Source organism: Stomoxys calcitrans, chromosome 3, assembly GCF_963082655.1.
Source record: "Stomoxys calcitrans chromosome 3, idStoCalc2.1, whole genome shotgun sequence".
Taxonomy (NCBI): Eukaryota; Metazoa; Arthropoda; class Insecta; order Diptera; family Muscidae; genus Stomoxys; species Stomoxys calcitrans.
This window is the reverse complement of record NC_081554.1, coordinates 121,962,838-121,982,456: the sequence shown is the minus strand read 5'-3', so window position 1 is coordinate 121,982,456 and position 19,619 is coordinate 121,962,838. Positions and strand designations below refer to the sequence as shown.

General features: G+C 40.5%; 2 protein-coding genes and 3 pseudogenes across 2 annotated transcripts in view; 1 reads left to right on the top strand and 4 right to left on the bottom strand.

Moving 5' to 3' along the window:
- The window catches only part of LOC131995567 (uncharacterized), a 446,417-nt gene that overhangs the window by 278,312 nt on the left and 148,486 nt on the right, over positions 1-19,619 (bottom strand). The window lies entirely within an intron of this gene.
- LOC131995611 (histone H2B-like) lies at positions 476-838 on the top strand (annotated as a pseudogene).
- On the bottom strand, positions 1,750-3,638 carry LOC106086186 (histone H1-like; annotated as a pseudogene).
- Positions 6,553-12,417, bottom strand: LOC131996110 (uncharacterized). Its single transcript, XM_059365561.1, has 3 exons — positions 12,099-12,417; positions 9,262-11,965; positions 6,553-9,160 (listed from the first exon to the last, which is right to left on the bottom strand). The coding sequence occupies exons 1-3, from the start codon at positions 12,415-12,417 to the stop codon at positions 6,553-6,555; spliced, it is 5,631 nt and encodes a 1,876-aa protein (XP_059221544.1).
- On the bottom strand, positions 18,478-18,879 carry LOC106092658 (histone H3-like; annotated as a pseudogene).

Sequence of the window (19,619 nt, the reverse complement as noted above, 5' to 3'; positions counted from 1 at the left end):
GAAGGCATAATAGTTTTGACATTCAAGACTGTGTACGACACAATTCAGTAATCCCTACCTTATACATATTGTAAATAGTTATTTAGAATTACTCTAGTATTAAGATTATATTTATTCTTTTTGTATACAGTTATTTAGGTTTACGATTTAGATTTAAGTATTACGCCCCTATTTTTAGATTCATGGAATATTTTTTTTGATTTTTAACTCGATGTTATTTTTGATTTTGATTTTTGATGGAATTTGTAGTCACGGTCAAGAGAGCCGGCTACCGCATAATAACTTGAAGTTGTCGTACGAGGGAATTTTGAAGTACTTTGTAAATTATATAGATTTAATTAGATATAAGCAAAATCTCTGCTAATAAATTTGAATTGTGGAAAAAAATAAACGGGTATATGAAATGGTCAAACACACAAAATCGTGAACGGTGTTAAAAGTGTTTGTGTGACTTAAAAAAAAAAACCAAGTCAAAATGCCTCCCAAAGCCAGTGGTAAAGCAGCAAAAAAGGCCGGCAAAGGCCAAAAGAAAATCACTAAGGGTGACAAGACCAAGCGTAAGGAGAGTTATGCTATCTACATTTAAAAAGCGTTGAAGCAAGTCCATCCCGATACTGGTATCTCCTCAATGGCCATGAGCATCATGAACAGTTTTGTCAACGATATCTCTGAACGTATCGCCGTCGAAGCCTCCCGTTTGGCTCACTACAACAAGCGTTCCACCATCACCAGTCGGGAAATCCAAACTGCCGTCCGTCTATTATTGCCCGGTGAGTTGGCTAAGCACGCTGTCAGTGAAGGTACCAAAGCCGTTACTAAGTACACCAGCTCCAAGTAAATGGCATACTTATTTCGTCGTACAATATTTTCCCTACAACATCAAAGGCCCTTTTCAGGACCATACAATAAATTAAAGAAGAGACTTAATTCGTTATTCAACTAAAATTAATTTATATTTACATATTTAAAAAAAGTATTTTCTTAAAATATATCTACCACTCATACCCTCACATTGCCCATATTACTTTTTTAAAATAAAAGATTTCGCTAAAATATGTATACTACCCATACTCTAATATTGCCCTCCTTGCTTAGCATTTACCTACAGTAGTATGGTCGACACATATTGCTCTTATGCTCAAACACTCGGTTAGCACCGTTGTATTGATGTTCGAGTATATGTGAGCGTGTGTGTTGATACGAAATTTTTTAGGGATGTATACTAGTATGTTAGCGTGAAGTGGTGTAGGGATGTATTTGTGGACTTATTCGTTTGTACACGAGATCTATGGGTAGGTATGCTAAGTGCGATTTTTGAAGGGAATATTGTACGCCACTCTCTTATTGGTTAGGTATGCTAAATGAGATTTTCTTTAACATTAAGTGATTTTCATAATTCTTAGTAAATGCTTTGGTTAATGACCCTAAGTGAAACAGTTTATCCAATTGCGTAAAAAAATCCCATTAAACATGTGATCCTTAAATTTCCTTAAAGGGTAATTTATTCCCATATTAGGTAACAATGGTATTAAAAGATTTCAACAGATATTTTACAGCTACGAAAAGGGCTGTGATTAGCTTTTCCCTTAAAATTAACATAGTATTTATTAGGTAATTAAAAAATTGTTTGAGTTAAATTTGGTCTCTTTTTAAAAATTTTTTGTAGCCCTGAAAAGGGCTGTTAGATATACTGCTTTCGAATATCGAAAATAATCATTTTGACATGATAAGTAATTTTGCATGGAAAAATTACTTCTTAGCGGCGGTCTTCTTGGCAGCTAGCTTTTTTGCTGCGGCAGCCTTTTTGGGCTTGGCAGCGGTGGTTTTTGTCTTGGGTGCCTTTGGTTTAGTGGCTGATGCTTTGCTTCGGAATGCTTCTTTGCAGCGGCTTTCTTTTCACCGGCGGCCTTTCTGGGTACTACTGCCTTCTTTTTCTTATCACCGGCTGGGGTTTTCTTCTTCTATTTGGTGCTCTTTGCTTTAGGTTCCTTAGAGGCAGATGGGGACAATTTGAATGAACCGGAGGCACCCTTACCTTTAGTTTGGATCAATTCAAAGTACTTCTTAATGAATGGGGCCAATTTTACAGCATCAACTTTGTATGTGCTGGTCAAGTATTTCTTGATGGCAGGCAATCAGGAACCACCACGTTCTTTCAATGTTTTGACGGCAGCATCGATCATTTGTTGGGTTGGTGGATGGCTTGGGGCAGTAGATGGTTTCTTTGTCTTGGCAGCGGCTTTCTTAGGTGCCTTTTTCTCAACAGCGGTGACTGGAGATGCGGTGGCTTCAACAACGGTGGCGTCAGACATGATTTCACCTATATATATTTTTTTAAAAACACTTTAACACTTTGTAAATATACACTCACTATTTGTGTACGCTGATTGGTTGAAAATATGGTTTCAATCTTTAGTCTAGTGATGGCTGGGTACATCGACATTATGAGAAGTACATAGTAGTCAACTACGAAATTTTGAAGAAATTCCGAGTTAATTATCTTTACGTATATATATTCTTTTATATCCCATATCTTTTCGTATTTCATTTATAACATCTTATAATTAGTGTACATACTTACTCTAGCTATCATAGATATTCTCAAGAGATGTATTCTAATAACATTAATTAATTATTAAAATAATAAATTAATCAAACGTTAAATGACAAAGGCACAAAATCCAGCCTATTCATATTCTTATTATTCCTAGGGTAGTAATCCTTTAAAATAAATTGGACACCACCGGATAAAAGGGTAAAAACCGGGATTCAAAATCCTAAAACTAATTTAAAACCTAGTTAAATGCTACTAGAAAACAAACAAGAATAATTCATCAAAAAATAAAACTATTAACAAACAAAACATAAAACAAAATAACATATAACTATTTACACATTTACAAAACAAATCAAATGCTACCAGGTAGCCACTGGTCCACTTTATAAACCGGATCTTCAAAGTCCATTCTCCCAAATCTCCTATGGTAGAACATAAGTCTACCATGCTCATCAAACAGCATATTGTTTTCGGCCATATGTCCAAGGCACGTAGGAGGAAGGACCTTTTCGGCATTTCTAAGGCTATCGAAATCCCGGCGCGAGAGGCTCATCTCCCGGACAATTGCATTCGGGTGCGTGACGTAACCCTGCAGGTGTTTCAGCGCAACGTTCACCACGAAGGCTTCCACTTTGGGCAATCTAACGTCGCCATATACCTTTCTATTTGGGGTATTCCTATACTGCCCCTGGGTTTCCACCTTTGTTCTCATATCAAGAGAATACCGCAACATCTTTCTCTCGAATATTCTTATCTTCTCCATTTGTGCCGATGATATGGAGCTCCATACCAGGAAATAATAGGCCAATGTAGGTCTAACAACTTGTCTATAAATGGTGAGCTTAACCTTCTTACTCAGTCCTCCCTTCCTCCTCAGTAACAATGCGTAGGTGTGGAAAGCAGCCTTTGCCTTATCCAAAAGATAATCGACATGACGTGTGAATATCATATCCTCCTGGAAAATCACACCCAAATACTTCAAGGATCCATAATTTACGATAGTGTCGCCTCCAATCTTAATGCTGGGGACGAACGATCTGGCGTTCTTGTACAAATTCCGTTTCTTTCCTCGGAATACCATTGTCCGGCACTTTTGGACATTCAGGCCAAGTTTCCATGTTTCAAAATACCCATGTAGAGTGTCAATGTATTCCTCCAGGTCCCTAACGGCCCGCTTGGCCCTGGCATGTGTCGATGCGACAAGTATGTCGTCCGCATAGATGAGAAGAAGTTCCCCATTAGTCGGCTCCGGTATATCCGCCAGATAAACATTATAGAGAACCGGCCCAAGGACAGATCCCTGCGGTACTCCAGCTCTGATTCTCTGTGTGGCAGACTTCGAATCAGCTACCACAACGCAATGTCTACAATGTCTATAAAGGAATCTTGAAAGCCGAATGTCCTCATCTTTCGGACTATGCCCTCCTGCCAGACCGAGTCGAAGGCCCTCTCAAAGTCCAAGCTGGCCGCTATCGTCACACACCGGTCGTTGAATCCCTCCACAACCCTACTTGTGAGGGCCGTTAGGGCGTGTGTAGTGGAGGTAGATCTCCTGAACCCAAACTGCGATGTTATCAGCATCCCATCTTCCTCAATGTGGCAATTCATCTCCTGTAGGATGAAAATTTCGAAGAGCTTCGAGATTGACGAGAGTAGGAATATCGGCCTATAGCACGCTATCGATGTCGGATCCTTTCCCGGTTTCAATACAGGGACCACCTTTGCCATCTTCCACGCCCTGGTGAAGTATCCAAGGTTCAGGCAGTGGTTGAAGACAATCGCTAAAAATCGCCATACCCTTGCGTCAGTCCTGCGGAGCACATAGTTTGGGATGCCGTCCTCTTCTTGTTGTTCATGGTGCGGAGGACAGACCAAATTTCCGCTGGTTTTATAATCCTGAAAGAGCCCTCCACAGTCGTAGAGGCATCCGCTAAGTTTCCATCACGGAACTCAATCTTCGGTGTGTACATGTCCTGAACATCATCAATGCTCCAGGGTTCATGACGCCTTGTTGGATCTTCGCCAACTCATGCGCAACAGCATTCGCCTTTTCCTTGTCAGATGAGGTGCATCGCCCGTCTTCCTGGATAAGATCACAGATTTTACTCCGTCTCCTAGCGGCACTTACACTCTTCAGCTTGCTGAACATTTCACTGTTCGGCCAAATATTATTAAGCATTTGCATGTAATTCTGGTCCTCAAAACGAGCAATACGTTGGGCAATTATGTTCCCTAAGTTCCTTATGGTAGCCCCAATGGTTGATGATTCCTGCTGGTCCATAGTCTGGAAACGTCGCCTTCTCAGGGTAGTTACCGAACTATTGATGTTGAGTATTAAATTCGTACTGATCATTTATTGAAAATTTATAAACTACAATAATTCTTATCCTAATTAAAAAAAAGACAACTATAGAACTTAAACTAGCTCTTTCTCTTTCAATCTTAAACCTAAACTGACCAATCGAAATACGCCACGAAACATAACCAAATATTCTACAACCGCAGACCAACCAGCCTAAGCCACGATCCTAAACAAACATTAGATAGCATTATCATGGTCTTCAAATGAGTGGAAAATTCCATTCACACAGTTTTTACTTCCTTATCACAACTCAATTTTAATTACCCTGACAATCTGTATCTGCTCGATGCATCAATGTTTGCTATCCCAAATCATAAAATACCATTGACGCTCATAGATTTATTTTAGGTTACATTTTTAGAGAATCAACAAAAGCCTGTTCCATGAACATTTTCCCGGGGCCTAAAAACTAAATATTATACCATTTCTGTTGGCTGATGAGGAGTGAAATCTATCTTAACGATATTTTGCTTGCGCTTACATTTACATTTCAAATATAAGTAAATAGTACTACATATAATCAAAATAGTCAATATTATACATAGTGATAAATGACCGCTGACATGATGAAAGTTTAGTCCTCTTATAAGCAACTTCTCCTTTTTTAGTTCCTTGATCTGGTTCTTCAAAAGCTCAATCTCTTTTCCGTGGTCAATGGTCATTGGCCCCAATGCGCTCATATTCCATCTGGTCATACTCTCCACATCGGTATACAAGCTCAACTTCATCTCCATATTATTTTCTGATGTGAATTGAATTGGAGCATGTATCACTCCACCCTTCATTCGAAGAACACATCCGGGCTCCACCTTCATGATACCCTGCAATGGCATCTTCAGCAGCCTCTGAGCGTCTGGTTTACACTGCACGTGAGCGGTTGTCTCGTTGAACATCTTGAACAACCAATGGTTTCGTTGATGTAATTGCACCCAGAAAATTTCAATACTCGTAGGCGCAAATTGGCACTGATGACGCGCAAGAGGTTTCACTGATGAAATTTCGCAAGAATTATCATTCGCATCTATCCAGGGCCATCCACCATCACAAACGTATTCTTCCTCAGACATTTTCTGACAACTGCTTAACTCCAACTCGGACATCAAATGATAGGCATCCATATTAAAATTATATAAAATGAACTGCTCTCTTGCAACGACTATCTGTTTCATGCCATTATATACAACAGGCACAGGTATTACCCTGTGTATTTGGGAGACATGATCGTTGAATAATGGTATTTCTGCAGATATCACCAATTGATTGTCTATTATAAACGCGTTCGCCTTCATTAGCTTATATATGGTGCTTAGCTGATTATGCTTCTTTCCCGGCAGTTTAAGGCTTTCAGGTATATTCTCCAGCATCTGGTGTATTTCATTCTGGAGCTGAATTGGCGTGAGCAATGAGGGATTTAATTTACCATGATTTATATCTATCAACAATTCGATTATCTTCGCTTGGACCCTCTGGTTCTCACTTATGATTATGTCCAATTCTTTCGTCACCATGAAAAATTTGATGGACTCGCGGTACACCAAATATACCTCCTTCATCGCTTCCGTCATGTTGTTCACCCGTTCTGTTATACTTTTGAAGTTGCTGTTTACTTCTTCCGTCGTTTTGCGAATGACATTCACTGACGATTCCAGAATAGACGTCTGTTGCACAGGTCATGCTGATTTCCCAATAGTTTCCTCATGTTTTCTTCTACAACTTTCCTGTCATCAGCATCCATCGTGCCAAAGAGGATGTGCTGTAGCGAGCCAATAAACTCTAAGGGTGCTCTCTTGGATCTAGCCACATCATCATGAAACAAATATCGATTAGTGTATATCATCTCCTTCACTATCTGCTCCATCTCGTCCAGTACATGACCACAGTGGTCTTCAAAGGTCATCAATTTTCCACATGTATTTCTCATATCCACCAGCAATCGTTCGGATTTGCTAATTACCTCAAAGAACGGATCAAGCTTGAAATAGATTAGCAGATTCCATGAAGACGCTACTACATCCACAGTTCCCAAGTGATCCAGGTAAATTGCAGTAGAATTGCTTATCTCAGAGATTGAACCTCCAGTTGTAGCCACTGCTCCAATCTGACTTGTGGCAGCAAGTAGCAGCATTACTAATACACTAAAAACATGCTTGTTTGCCGACTGCGTATTCCTCAATCCTGCTTTTGTTGTTTGTGGCGACACTTCTTCCACCTCTTCATCCGAAGCTCTTATTAATGGACAGAGTTTCTGGACAGGGCGTTTTAATATGCAATCTTGCAACTTCAATGACACAACTCGAACTCTCCCATCCTTGCCCGGATGAGTCTCAATGATTCGTCCCATAGGCCATTTCGCTGGATGTGTCAATTCGTTTTTAATGATGACTACATCTCCATTCGCCAAATTCACCTCTGGCCGGTTCCACCTTCTTCGCTGCTGCAACGTTGAAAGATATTCCTCTTTCCATCGATTCCAGAAATCTCTTCTCATCTTCTGTACCAGCTTCCACTTGTTGAGAGATCCTACCACTTCGTTGACATACTCCGGTACATCCGTCGTCTGCCTCCCAATCAGAAAATGACTCGGTGACAAAAAATCAAGAGATTCCACTTCTTCATTATCCATATACACCAATGGCCTTGAGTTTAAAACCGCTTCGATTTGGCACAGCAATGTGGCCATTTCCTCGTAACTTAATCTGGTCTCGCCAATAACACGTCTCAGATGATGCTTCACAGATTTCACGCCAGACTCCCAAATCCCTCCTTGATGAGGGGCTGCCGGGGGGATAAAATGCCACTCCACACCTTCCTCCGCCAGCACTGGCATCACGTCTCGATTTCTTTGAATAACAGCTTTGTAGTCCGCATCAAGTCTATTTTTCGCTCCAACAAAATTTGTCCCATTGTCGCTGTACATTTTAGCACTCTTTCCTCTTCTGGAAAAGAACCGTTTCAAGGCTGCCAAAAATGCTGATGTGGACAAATCGCTCACAGCTTCCAGATGAATTGCTTTTGTTGACATGCAGACAAATATAGCAATGTATCCTTTAAAACACTTTTGTCCTCTGTTTCTGGAGCACTTCATCCATATAGGTCCAGCGTAGTCCACTCCTGTATATAAGAAAGGTTGCATCGCTGTAACCCTCGAATCTGGCAAGTTACCCATTATCTGCTTCGCTGTCTCTTGTTTGTACCGTATACATCTTGGACACGATCGTATACACTTTTTTATCGCTGCTTTCAAGCCAATAATCCAATATTTGCGTTTTATGGATGTTTCAGTCAATCTGTTTCCTCCATGTAAAGTTGCCAGATGAAACGATCGCACTATTGCGGCTGTCAGATTCGATTTATTCAATACAATTGGATGTTTTTGATTGAAGGACATATTTGCATTTTGCAGTCGACCACCAACTCGAAGTATGCCTCTTCTGTCTAAGAAAGGATGTAGTCCCACTATACGGCTGCCTCGATCAATTAAAGATCCTCTTTTTAAAGATATAATTTCTTTAGAAAACATTACTTGCTGATGACGTGATAGTATATGTTCTTCAGCTTCTATAAGTTCATGGACAGCTAAACCACCAGAAATTTTGATTTTATTCCTTGTCCTCTCAATAAATCGAATGACGTATGCCACTACACGCCGCATTTTAGAAAACCTGGAGTATCTCGTCATTATATCATCCAAAAAATTTACTTCTGTTGTTACCATCGTCGATGCTATCACTGCAGCCCTCTGTGGTAGTTCAGGCCAATGACTTGAAGGCTCCCGCAACCATTCAGGACCATTCCACCATAGCTTATAGTCCATTAGCCGATGTGGTTGAATACCTCTTGATGCAATATCTGCTGGATTTTCCTTTGTGCCAACATATCTCCATGTTGCTGTTGGTACAAGCACATTTATATCCTGCACCTTATTCTTAATGAATTTGTCCTTGCTACGATTATTTTGGATCCACCCCAGTGTGATTGTTGAATCAGTCCATGCAAACACGTTCGTCTCTCTTCCTATGATTTTCTCTGCCCTATTCAACAATCTCGCCAACAGATGTGCACCACACAGCTCCAATTTTGGCAGCGTCTTTTTATTTTTGATTGGGTTGGCCTTACTTTTGGCAGTTAGTAAAGTCACCCTCATTTCACATTTAATGAATATTACTGCGGAATATGCTTTCTCGGACGCGTCTGAAAAGCCATGAAGCTCGAACTTTGTAGTTGTCGATGTACCCAGCCATCTAGGGATTTTTATTTTATGAAGAGAATCCAAATGATTTGCGAATTCTAGCCATTGCGTCAAAATTTCCTCGGGTATCGTCTCATCCCAATCTATATTTACAGCTTCTGAACGATCAATTTTGCTACCACCGTTATTGGTGATAACCATCCCAATGGGTCGAAAATTCTAGCTACCAATGACAGTACTTTTCTCTTTGTCATTTGTGAAGGATGACTAAAGCTGACGTTGAATCGAAAGTGGTCCATATTGGGATCCCACCCAACACCCAAGGTTTTTATGGACTCGTCGTCTTTAATCGATATAACTTCATTGCGTCCTCGATTTTCTACAATTTCCGTAATTTTAGGGTCATTTGAAATCCATTTTCTCAAATGAAAATTAAACTTCTGCAGCTGCTGTGCCACTGATTGCAGAATATGTTGACTTCCCTTTACAGTATCAGCTCCAGTCATGAGGTCATCCATATAAAAATCTTCTTTTATAATATTTTTCACCATCTCCTCTTTGCAGTAATCACCTATCATGAATAGTGACCTTACTGCCAGAAACGGCGCCGCTGATGTGCCATATGTTACTGTTGTTAAACGATATTGCTTTATTGGTTCCGCTCTGTTCTCTCTCCAAAGTATGTATTGATATTCTTGATCTTCTGGCCTCACTACAATCTGCCGATACATCTTTTCCACGTCTCCTGTCAATACATACTTCCATAAACGCCATTTCAACATTATATCAAATATATCGCGTTGAAGTTTAGGTCCAGTGTGCATTATGTCATTCAAACTTCTTTGATTCGATGTTTTCGCTGATGCATCAAACACCACTCGCACTTTCGTTGTTCGGCTATCTTCTCTGATCACTGCTTGATGCGGTAAGTAATATTTTCCTTTCATCTCCATCGGTACTTGCACCATATGACCCAGTTCCCGATACTCTCGCATGAAGGTTATATATTCAACTTTTAGTGATGGATATTTCTCCAACTTCTTTTCACCATTCAAAAACCTGGCCATTGCTTGCGGTTTGGATTCGCCTAGTTCCATATCAGCCTTAAAAGGTAATGACACCATCAATCGACCATCATCTCGAATAACGGTCGATTTTTCAAAATTCTGCATGCACCACTGGTCATCATTTGTACACTGATCTTCTGCTTCCACTTCCTCTACTTCCCAAAAACGTTCAAGGTTCGTCGCAGCCACCTGCACTTTTTCCACTTTGCTTATTCCATTGGATAGAGCTCCAGATACTATCCAACCAAGTTTCGTTTGTTGTGAGAACGGACCGCTTACTCTCTTCTGCCCTTTTTCCATTATGTCGGCGTAAATGTCTCCACCGATTATTAGATCAATGCGATCGGATTTATTGAAGAATGGATCAGCCAACATACAGTTTCGCCATTGCTTCACATCTATGTCGAAGGATTTACCTGGCTGCTGGCTCATTATCGTAGGTAGTACCATCGCCTGTGAATTGAATACATGTTTGCTAAGAAATCTTGGCTTTATAACTAAGCCCACTTTGTACTTCGACACACCAACCAAAGTACCACCCAAGCCGTGTATTTCCGTTTTTTCTTTTATCCTTGGCAATCCCAAAATCTGCGAAGCTTCTTCCGAAATTGATGTTATCTGTGACCCTTGATCTATCATTGCCCGTAGCAACTCAAATTCTCCCGTCGCTGCCCGTACTTTTACCAATGCCGTTGCCAATAAAACTTGTTGTTGTTTTCTCTCAATTACCATAGATGATGTGGAATTAACTTGCTGATTAACGCTTCTTTGGTCACCATTGTGAAGATAATGATGGTGATTACCTCCACATTTGTTGCAGCGCACAACACTATTGCATTTTCTGTCTGTCCTGTGTAAAAGACAAACGAAACAAATTTTTTTCGCAGCTACCGCAGGCTTTCTCTCTGCCGGTGTCATTGCCAACATCTTCCTGCATTCTATCACCCCGTGCCCACTTTTCTCACAAAAGTAGCAAAATTTGGTTGACATATTATTTTTGTTTCCATAAATTCTCTTCACGTTCACTTCCTGCTCTCCCGCCGCTTCCAACGCAAGGTATTGTTGTTGCAAAAATTCTAAGACATCATCCAAAGTTTGAATTTCTCTCGGCTTCCTTACTTGTTGCTCATATAGCCGCAACCCATCCTTATCAAACTTTCTCACAATTATTCTGGCAATAAATGGTTCAGCATCCTTTGTAGACACATTCATGCCCCTCAACGCCATTACACAGTTTTTGGTAGTGTCAAGCATGCGTCTTATACTTGCCGCTGAATCGCTATTCATTACTGGTTGGTCCAGAATCTTATCACACAAATTCGTGAACATCAATCTCCTATTCTCGTACCTTTTCTTCAATAATTCAAAGGCAGCTTCATAATTGGAGTCGGTTATTTTTAAATGCTGAATTAGTTGAGCTGCGTCTCCTTTAATGGCTGCCTTCAGCCTGTATAATTTCTCTACTTCGGAAAAATGAGGCGAATTATGCACCAAATTTTTAAATAAGTCATGGAATGACTCCCAGTCCTCAATTTTGCCGCTGAACTCGGGTATCCTCACTTCGCTTAACCTGATGTTGCTGTGGATTTCTTTTCCCTCTGCTTTCTCCATTTTTTGCTCTCCAACGACTTTCCGTCGAATACTAAGTCTTTCCGTCATCTCCTCGTATTGTTCAAAGACTTCCTCGTCTATTTCATTCGTTGCCAGCAACTTGTCATAAAATCCATTCAACTGCCGCAAACTATCTTCGATATCTCTCTCATCGACTTCACCACTTTCCAATCTCTTCTCTATTCTTTCGATTTTTTGGAAAAAAATATTTCCTTATTGACGGCTTCTCCTGTAGCATTGCCGCTTTTCCAACTGCTGCTTCCTCCCTGCTCCCAAACTCTTCTTTCCTCTCCAACTGCAGTCCCAGATTACTTCCTTCTGCGCCACTGCCATTGTTGCTTTTCTCCTGAACCGTTACCTCCCGACTCCTTATCATCTCCTCAACCTCCTTCACCAGCCCATTCATCATTAATCCGTAAAAATCCTTTACGAAGTAATCATCGCTCTTGGGCTCTATTGTCATCATCACTTCATGATTACTCTTCAATTTCTTGACTGAATCATGATAATTTCTCTCCAATTGATCGAACCCTGCTCTGGTCAGCCGTTCTTCACTCAACTTATTTTTTATTTTCACCATACTTTCGGCTAAATTCTTCTGCGCTTCCACGAATTTCTCCATATTAGCCATTGTGTTTTTTTTTTATCAACACGTACACAACACTAAACTTTTTCTTTTCAAACTCTCCCGAATTCTCCCGACTTTAATCCGTTACTGATTCTTTTATTATCGAAGGACCAATAATAGTTACCGAACTATTGATGTTGAGTATTAAATTCGTACTGATCATTTATTGAAAATTTATAAACTACAATAATTCTTATCCTAATTAAAAAAAAAGACAACTATAGAACTTAAACTAGCTCTTTCTCTTTCAATCTTAAACCTAAACTGACCAATCGAAATACGCCACGAAACATAACCAAATATTCTACAACCGCAGACCAACCAGCCTAAGCCACGATCCTAAACAAACATTAGATAGCATTATCATGGTCTTCAAATGAGTGGAAAATTCCATTCACACAGTTTTTACTTCCTTATCACAACTCAATTTTAATTACCCTGACAATCTGTATCTGCTCGATGCATCAATGTTTGCTATCCCAAATCATAAAATACCATTGACGCTCATAGATTTATTTTAGGTTACATTTTTAGAGAATCAACAAAAGCCTGTTCCATGAACACAGGGTTTTCTTTTTGTGGATGAGTTTCAATATGTCCTCTGGCAATTTCCTCAGGGTTCCCTTATGTGACCTAATTTTGTCGATGCTTGCATTCATGGCCTCGGAAAAGGCTCTATCCATTGCCTCGATCGCCCCATCGATTTCTGCGACAGTCGCATTACTGGCAATTGGCAATTCCCATCTGTCCAGGGCCGCACCAAGCCTTTCATTAAATCGTCGCATTCTTAAGCTTCTAAAATCGAAGATCTCTGTGAGCTGACTCCTTTCAAAAACCATTTCGCCAATCTCAAGAACGACGGCCCTGTGGTCCGAGTCGTAATCCAGCGTCTCAAGTCCCCTGTGTGACCGCGAAATATCCGTCGGCTGAATCCCATTAGTCTTCAAGAAGAAGTCGATGTACGAGCTAGACATAGAAGTCCTCCTCGAGGGCCCCTCTGTCTTCAGCAACGACATGGTTGGTGTCATCCTAAGCCACTCATGCAGACGGCGGCCACTCACGTTCTGGACAGCATCCCCCCAATCTGGATGCCTAGAGTTGAGGTCACCACCAATTATCGCCTCCGTGGAGCCTATTAGATCTGCCAATCTATCCAGTGCTTGTATGTCAAGAGTATCCTGTGGCCTACTATACAATGAGGCGAAGAGAACATATCCCTCGGGCATCGAAGCCCTACCCAGTGTACCCTGTAAGCCGCCGAGATCGCAGATACACCTCTCAGCCTTAATGCCAGTCTTTATAAATATGGCCGTACCGCCGCCTCTAATGCCAGTCGTCCTATATGGAATGTGACAGTCGTAGCCCTCCAGTCCAAATACATGCCTCTCCGTGAGGCCATGCTCAGCTATCGTCAAGGCATCCGGTTTCTGCTGCCTCACGAAAATCTGAAGATAGTGTCTCTTATGTCGAGACACTATTGAGTTGACATTTATAAGGACTGTCTTAAAACTGGGCATCAAGGCGCATCGATAACAATAGCCCGTAGAGCGCACGGGTCCTCTCTTCATCGGTCCTAAGTTGACAATATGTATCAGCATACGTCCCAGTCTTCTTAATGCAGGTCATCAGATCGCCGCCAAGGAGTCGTCTGCACTCGCCATCAAAGTGGGCCAGGGCCCCGTCAATGCCTCCAGATGGACTCTTCCGAGTCGTAGCTGTTGATGTAGATGCATCTCCACGCATCCCACGGGCCATATCGGCGTACGAACCACCTCTGCCATCAATGGGAGGAGGAGGGACAGTAAAGTCGCTGGTCGTTTTCATGGGAGCAGCTCTCTTACCTGTTCTCTTTTGGAGTATTTCCTTACGTTTCGAACAGTCTTTGGAGCTTGCCACATGTCCGTCAGCTTTACAATTGACACAGTGAACTGGGACTCCAACCGTCCTCACTATTCGTCCAGTAGAAGGCTCGGTAACCATATTTTCTTTCGTGTTCAGGTCCCTTTCCGGGATATCGCAGTTGTCCGGACCATGTGAACCACCGCATTTAACACATCAAAACGCCATCTTACAATTCAGGGAGATGTGACCAAACCGTTGGCAATTCCTGCATTGGGTTAAGCCTCCCGCTTTATTCCTGCTTATACTCACGCGGTAATGCAGTATGTACTGCAGCTTCTTAAAACCACCGAAGTCGGACTCGTTTCCTAATTGGACGATCCAGCGATCTCCTTCCAATCTTATTATCTTGAGCACATCCAGACTGAGGTCACAGCCCGCAAGAAACTGTCTAAGATCCTCCACATCGTACGTGCCCGAGAGGCCCCGTATCATAAGGGAGAATGGTCTAAGTTCCCTTGGCGTAAAAGTGAAGAAATTAAGACCTATGTTCGTTAAGAACTCTTTTGCCTTCGCATGGTCTTCTGGACGCTGGAGGAGAATTCGATGCGAGAGATCTATGATTACAAGAGCATGGATGTCAGGCGCTTCAATGCCGAATTGGCTGTGGGACTGGGTACAGTCTCCCTGCCGGTGGACAGGAACGCCAGTATGCAGGACATCGACATTGCGGTAGATGCCATAACTGGTGCGATCACGAATGCGATGGATAGTACCATACGTAAGATAAGACCGAGAGCGGGGCCAATGAAAGAGTTGCCCCGCCATATCCTCGAGCTCATAGATCAGAAGAAGACTCTTCGCAGGAGAATGTATCGCATCCACGACCTCCAGGAGCACAATATATTGAGAGCCACGATTAGAAATTTGGATACAATAATACGAGAAAGGATCTGCATGTTCGAAGAGGAGGAGGCTCTTAAGATCTTGCATGGTATCTCCAATGGTCCAGATATGTTTCGCAAGATTAGGGCATTTATCCTTAGAAAGACGCGCTTAGAGATGTAGAATCACTTGGCATTACTTTTCAACCATTGCCTGAACTTGGGATATTTTCCAAGGGGTTGGAAGTCTTCGAGAGTAGTCCCGATTTTGAAGCCCGGGAAAGACCCATATAGACCCATTTCACTGCTATCAAGCATGTGGAAGGTCTTTGAGATCTTCCTTTTGGAACGCCTGAATGACCATATTGAGGATAGAGATATCTTGTTGGAGAACCAGTTTGGATTTAGAAGAGGCACTTCAACCACTCATGCGCTGGTTGCATTCACTGAGAAGATTTGTCGAGGACTGGATAAAAGGAGCGCCACGATTGCCGTAAGCCTGGACTTCTCGAAGGCTTTCGATACGGTCTGGCAAGGTGGAATTATCCGGAAGATGCAGCGATTTGGTTTTGACCCACACCTCCTCAGGGTCATTGAAAGTTACCTTGGTGGTAGGAGCTTTTTCGTCACAGTTGGCGAGGCGAGATCACAAGAGAGAAGAATTACTGTGGGGGTGCCGCAGGGGTCTGTGCTGGGACCGGTTCTCTACAACCTCTACTTGGCAGACATACCAACACCAGAGGGGGGCGATATGCTCCTCATCTATGCCGACAACATCTTAATAGCAGCCACCCATCCGAGGGCCAAAGTAGCTGAGCGGCGATTGGTTGCATACCTCGAGCAGCTTTCCGCATATTTCCAGGAGTGGCGCCTAAATCTGAACATAGACAAATGTCGCTGCATAGTATTCAAAGGCAACAAGAGAGGCCTCTATCGAAATGCCCGACGCTACGTCCCCGGGATTAGGATCGGAAATGAAGTCATCGGGAGAACCGATAAGATGAAATACTTGGGAGCAGTCTTCCAGAAAGACATGCGATTTACGAGGCACGTGGACCAGGTACTCCGGAAAGGGAAAGCTGCGCTTCATTCGGTGATATGGATGCTGGCGAAAAGTTAGCAGTAAGGTTAAACTCACGATTTATGGACAGATGGTGCGGCCTACGATGGCGTACGCTTTCCCAGCATGGTCGACGATTTCATCCAGTCAAATGGAAAGGATAAGGGTGTTAGAGCGTAGAACACTTGCGTATTGTCTAGAGCTGAGAAGGAGAAGGACGGCCCAGGGTTATTATGAGAGACCGAGTAACCGCACTGTGTACGAAAGCGGCTGCATGACTCGTATCGATGACTATATGACGGCGCAAGCCATCGATCACCTCCTGGGTTATCAGGGACACCCCAACGGAATCGTTCGGTCCTGCCAGCTGGCAGAGGATTCATCAAAGTCCAATGTGTCTTCTGCATTTGTGGAGGAAGGGCCTAGTTTTTGATGATGAAGGCAGGATACTGTATTACAATAGGAGGTTTGGGACCTTTGGGTTCGATGATATGGTGTACAGTTTGGATCAGTAGTTGGGTGGTTGAGGGCCCACCACAGTGTGAATTTTTGCGGATTTTTTGTTTTGTATTGTATTATTTTGATTTTGATTTTGTTTTGTAATATTGTTTTGTATTATTTTGTATTTTTGTGCCCCTTTGTAAATACGTTGTAAATATTGTATATACTTCGCTAGTACTGGATTGGTTATTTTTGTTTCCCTTGTATATACGTTTTCTTAGTTTGGTAGGTTCTAGAGTAAGCTTAGATTAAGGAGATGAATGAGGGCATCTCAGGGTTTACATCCCTTTCCCTAGGAATTTTTTACAACGAATGATGTCAACAAAAGAATGTATAAACGGGCTGGCCTTGCCACATAGTTTTAAGTTTATAGATTGAAAGCATATATCCCTAGAAAAATGTTAAACATGTTAGGGAATGACCTTGTGTCAAAATTTTTTGAAATAAGATATAACTATCATTGTAATTTATATAAGGACTTGGGAATAAAAGATTGAATTGAATTGAATTGAATTGAATTGAATTGAATTGAATTGAATTGAATTGAATTGAATTGAATTGAATTGAATTGAATTGAATTAAAGCACTTCAGATTAAAATTTGTATTCAAACTTCCGCTTTCCAAACTTATGTGTTCACACCATGAGTTCTCAACACAGAATAGTTAGTTAATTAATATCTTTAAGCGTAACCGAGTTATAAGGGTTTGAGTTGAAAGTTTATAAAAATTTTATGATAAAATTGTAACTAAATTATAAAATTTTCCAATTTTTTTTGAAAAAAAGTTTTTCTGCAAATTAATTTAAAAGCTCTAATGTAAAAATGTTTTAGGAAAATTTTATCATAAAATATTATAGAAGATAGATATAGAAGATTTCTATTAAAATGTTACCTAATTTGTAAAAAGTGTACGTTTGTTATGAAATATCTAAAATATTACGATGCTATGTTATACCATATACGACGTCGTTGGCTATGCAAAATGTGCGGTGAGCTCTATTGCATTTATTATTAAATAATTTTTTTTATATAAAGTGGACTTGAAACTAAATAAAAAATTTAAAAATGTAAATGCTAAACAATGTATTGCTGCAATCACAAATTTAAAAAAAAAATATATATTTTTTTTTGCAAATTAAAAACAAATTGTAAAATGCCCTTGTCTCAGCAAGGAAATGTAGAACAGTGGCTTACCGAACGAAATCTATTTCTCTTTAATAATTTAAAATATAAAAATACTATTTTATTCTTTTTAAAACAGTTTTTAGAATAGCAAAAAATTTTATTTGTTTAAAAATATTAAGAAATACAGAAAAAATGTATATTCAATGTATCTAAATTGTTTATTTAAAATAAAGATTCTGTCGAATGTATTGGCCTGCCTGCTTTTTTCTTCATTCATTCTTGTTATGTAGCTAATACGAAAAATCAAATTTTGCAAAAAGAATAACAGCAAATATACTGTTGACAATAGAAAATAAAAATTTTCAATTCAACATTAAAAGTAAATTAAATAATTTTTTTTTAATTTTGCATTTGCTCCATGTATTGAAAACCAATATCACCCAAAGTAAGACGCAAAGAAAATAACATTATTTTTTAAACAAGTAATGAGTTTCTCCATCCCTAAATAAAAAAGACTATATTTATTTATTTTAATGAAAATATAAAAGTGTAAGTTTTGAGTAAAATTTTTTCTCTTTTTTGTAAAAATATTGTGGTCCTGAAAAGGACCGATGGTTTTTGTAAAAAAAGTTGGCTATTTAAAATGTCAATAATTTAAGCACGTCCTACACGAATACGTCTGGCCAATTGGATATCTTTGGGCATGATGGTGACACGCTTGGCATGGATGGCACACATGTTAGTATCTTCGAAGAGACCGACCAAGTAGGCTTCTTGCAAGGCCATGACAGCAGAGCTCAGGAAACGCAAGTCAGTCTTAAAATCTTGGGCAATTTCACAAACCAAACTTTGGAAAGGCAATTTGCGGAGCAACAACTCAGTACTCTTCTGGTTGCGACGGATTTCACGCAAAGCAACGGTACCAGGTCGGAAACGATGTGGCTTCTTAACACAGCCGGTGGCTGGTGAGCTCTAACGAGCAGCTTTGGTAGCCAATTGCTTACGAGGGGCTTTGCCACCAGTAGATTTACGGGCAGTTTGCTTAGTACGAGCCATTTTTCACTAGAGGTTTTTAGTTCTCTTCACGATATGCACACAAACACTGTTAACACTGTAATAGTTGCCTTACAACAACTACAATTTTGTTACAATTTCAAAATAGAGTTTCTATTTCTGATAACATTTCTATATATGTATATACAGTTACGCTTACTGCTAAAATCTTACAGGCTACTATTCCAATGTCTTAAAATTATGGTTACTCTTAAACATTTATTATATGACTGCGCTACAAGGCAACGGCTGCAAATCCTTCAAAGAAAAAACAAACATCAAAACTGTACAAAAAATACAGTTTCAAAAAATTCCAATTCATTATTTTCTAAACTATATAAAAATTCATTATGACTTAAACTAAGGAAATTAAAATAAAGTAAAAAGAAAATAAAAAGTATTATTTAAACTTTTTTATAAATATATGCCCAGCGGCAGTAAGGGCTGGAAGAGCGGCAAATGGGAGGTGTCTCCTATCCATGGCGGGTTCGAGGTCAACGTCTCTGCATAAAAGATCCGATACCAGGGCGTTGTCGAGGTCATGGCACTTCATAGCAAATTCAAGAGCACCCCTCATCAAAAACACATCGAGTCTCTCAGAACCATACGTGTCATAAAGCTCCCTACACGTCAGCGATCTACAGGTCCCATCCCCCTGGGAAAATGCCAAAGCATGAGCGAAGAACAACCCGCTCCCAGACCCTGAGCCTCTACATATGTCGTGAGGAAATGTCAAACTAGGC

Excerpts from the sequence above, each read along its gene's own strand:
- LOC131996110 (XM_059365561.1), bottom strand. The coding sequence starts at position 12,417 with ATGGCTAATATGGAGAAATTCGTGGAAGCGCAGAAGAATTTAGCCGAA. Across the intron at positions 11,966-12,098 it reads TGGCAGTGGCGCAGAAGGAA|AGAAGAGATTGGAAAGTGGT; the intron begins GTAATCTGGGAC and ends TCGAAAGAATAG. Across the intron at positions 9,161-9,261 it reads AAATTGATCGTTCAGAAGCT|ATGGCTGGGTACATCGACAA; the intron begins GTAAATATAGAT and ends AAAAATCCCTAG.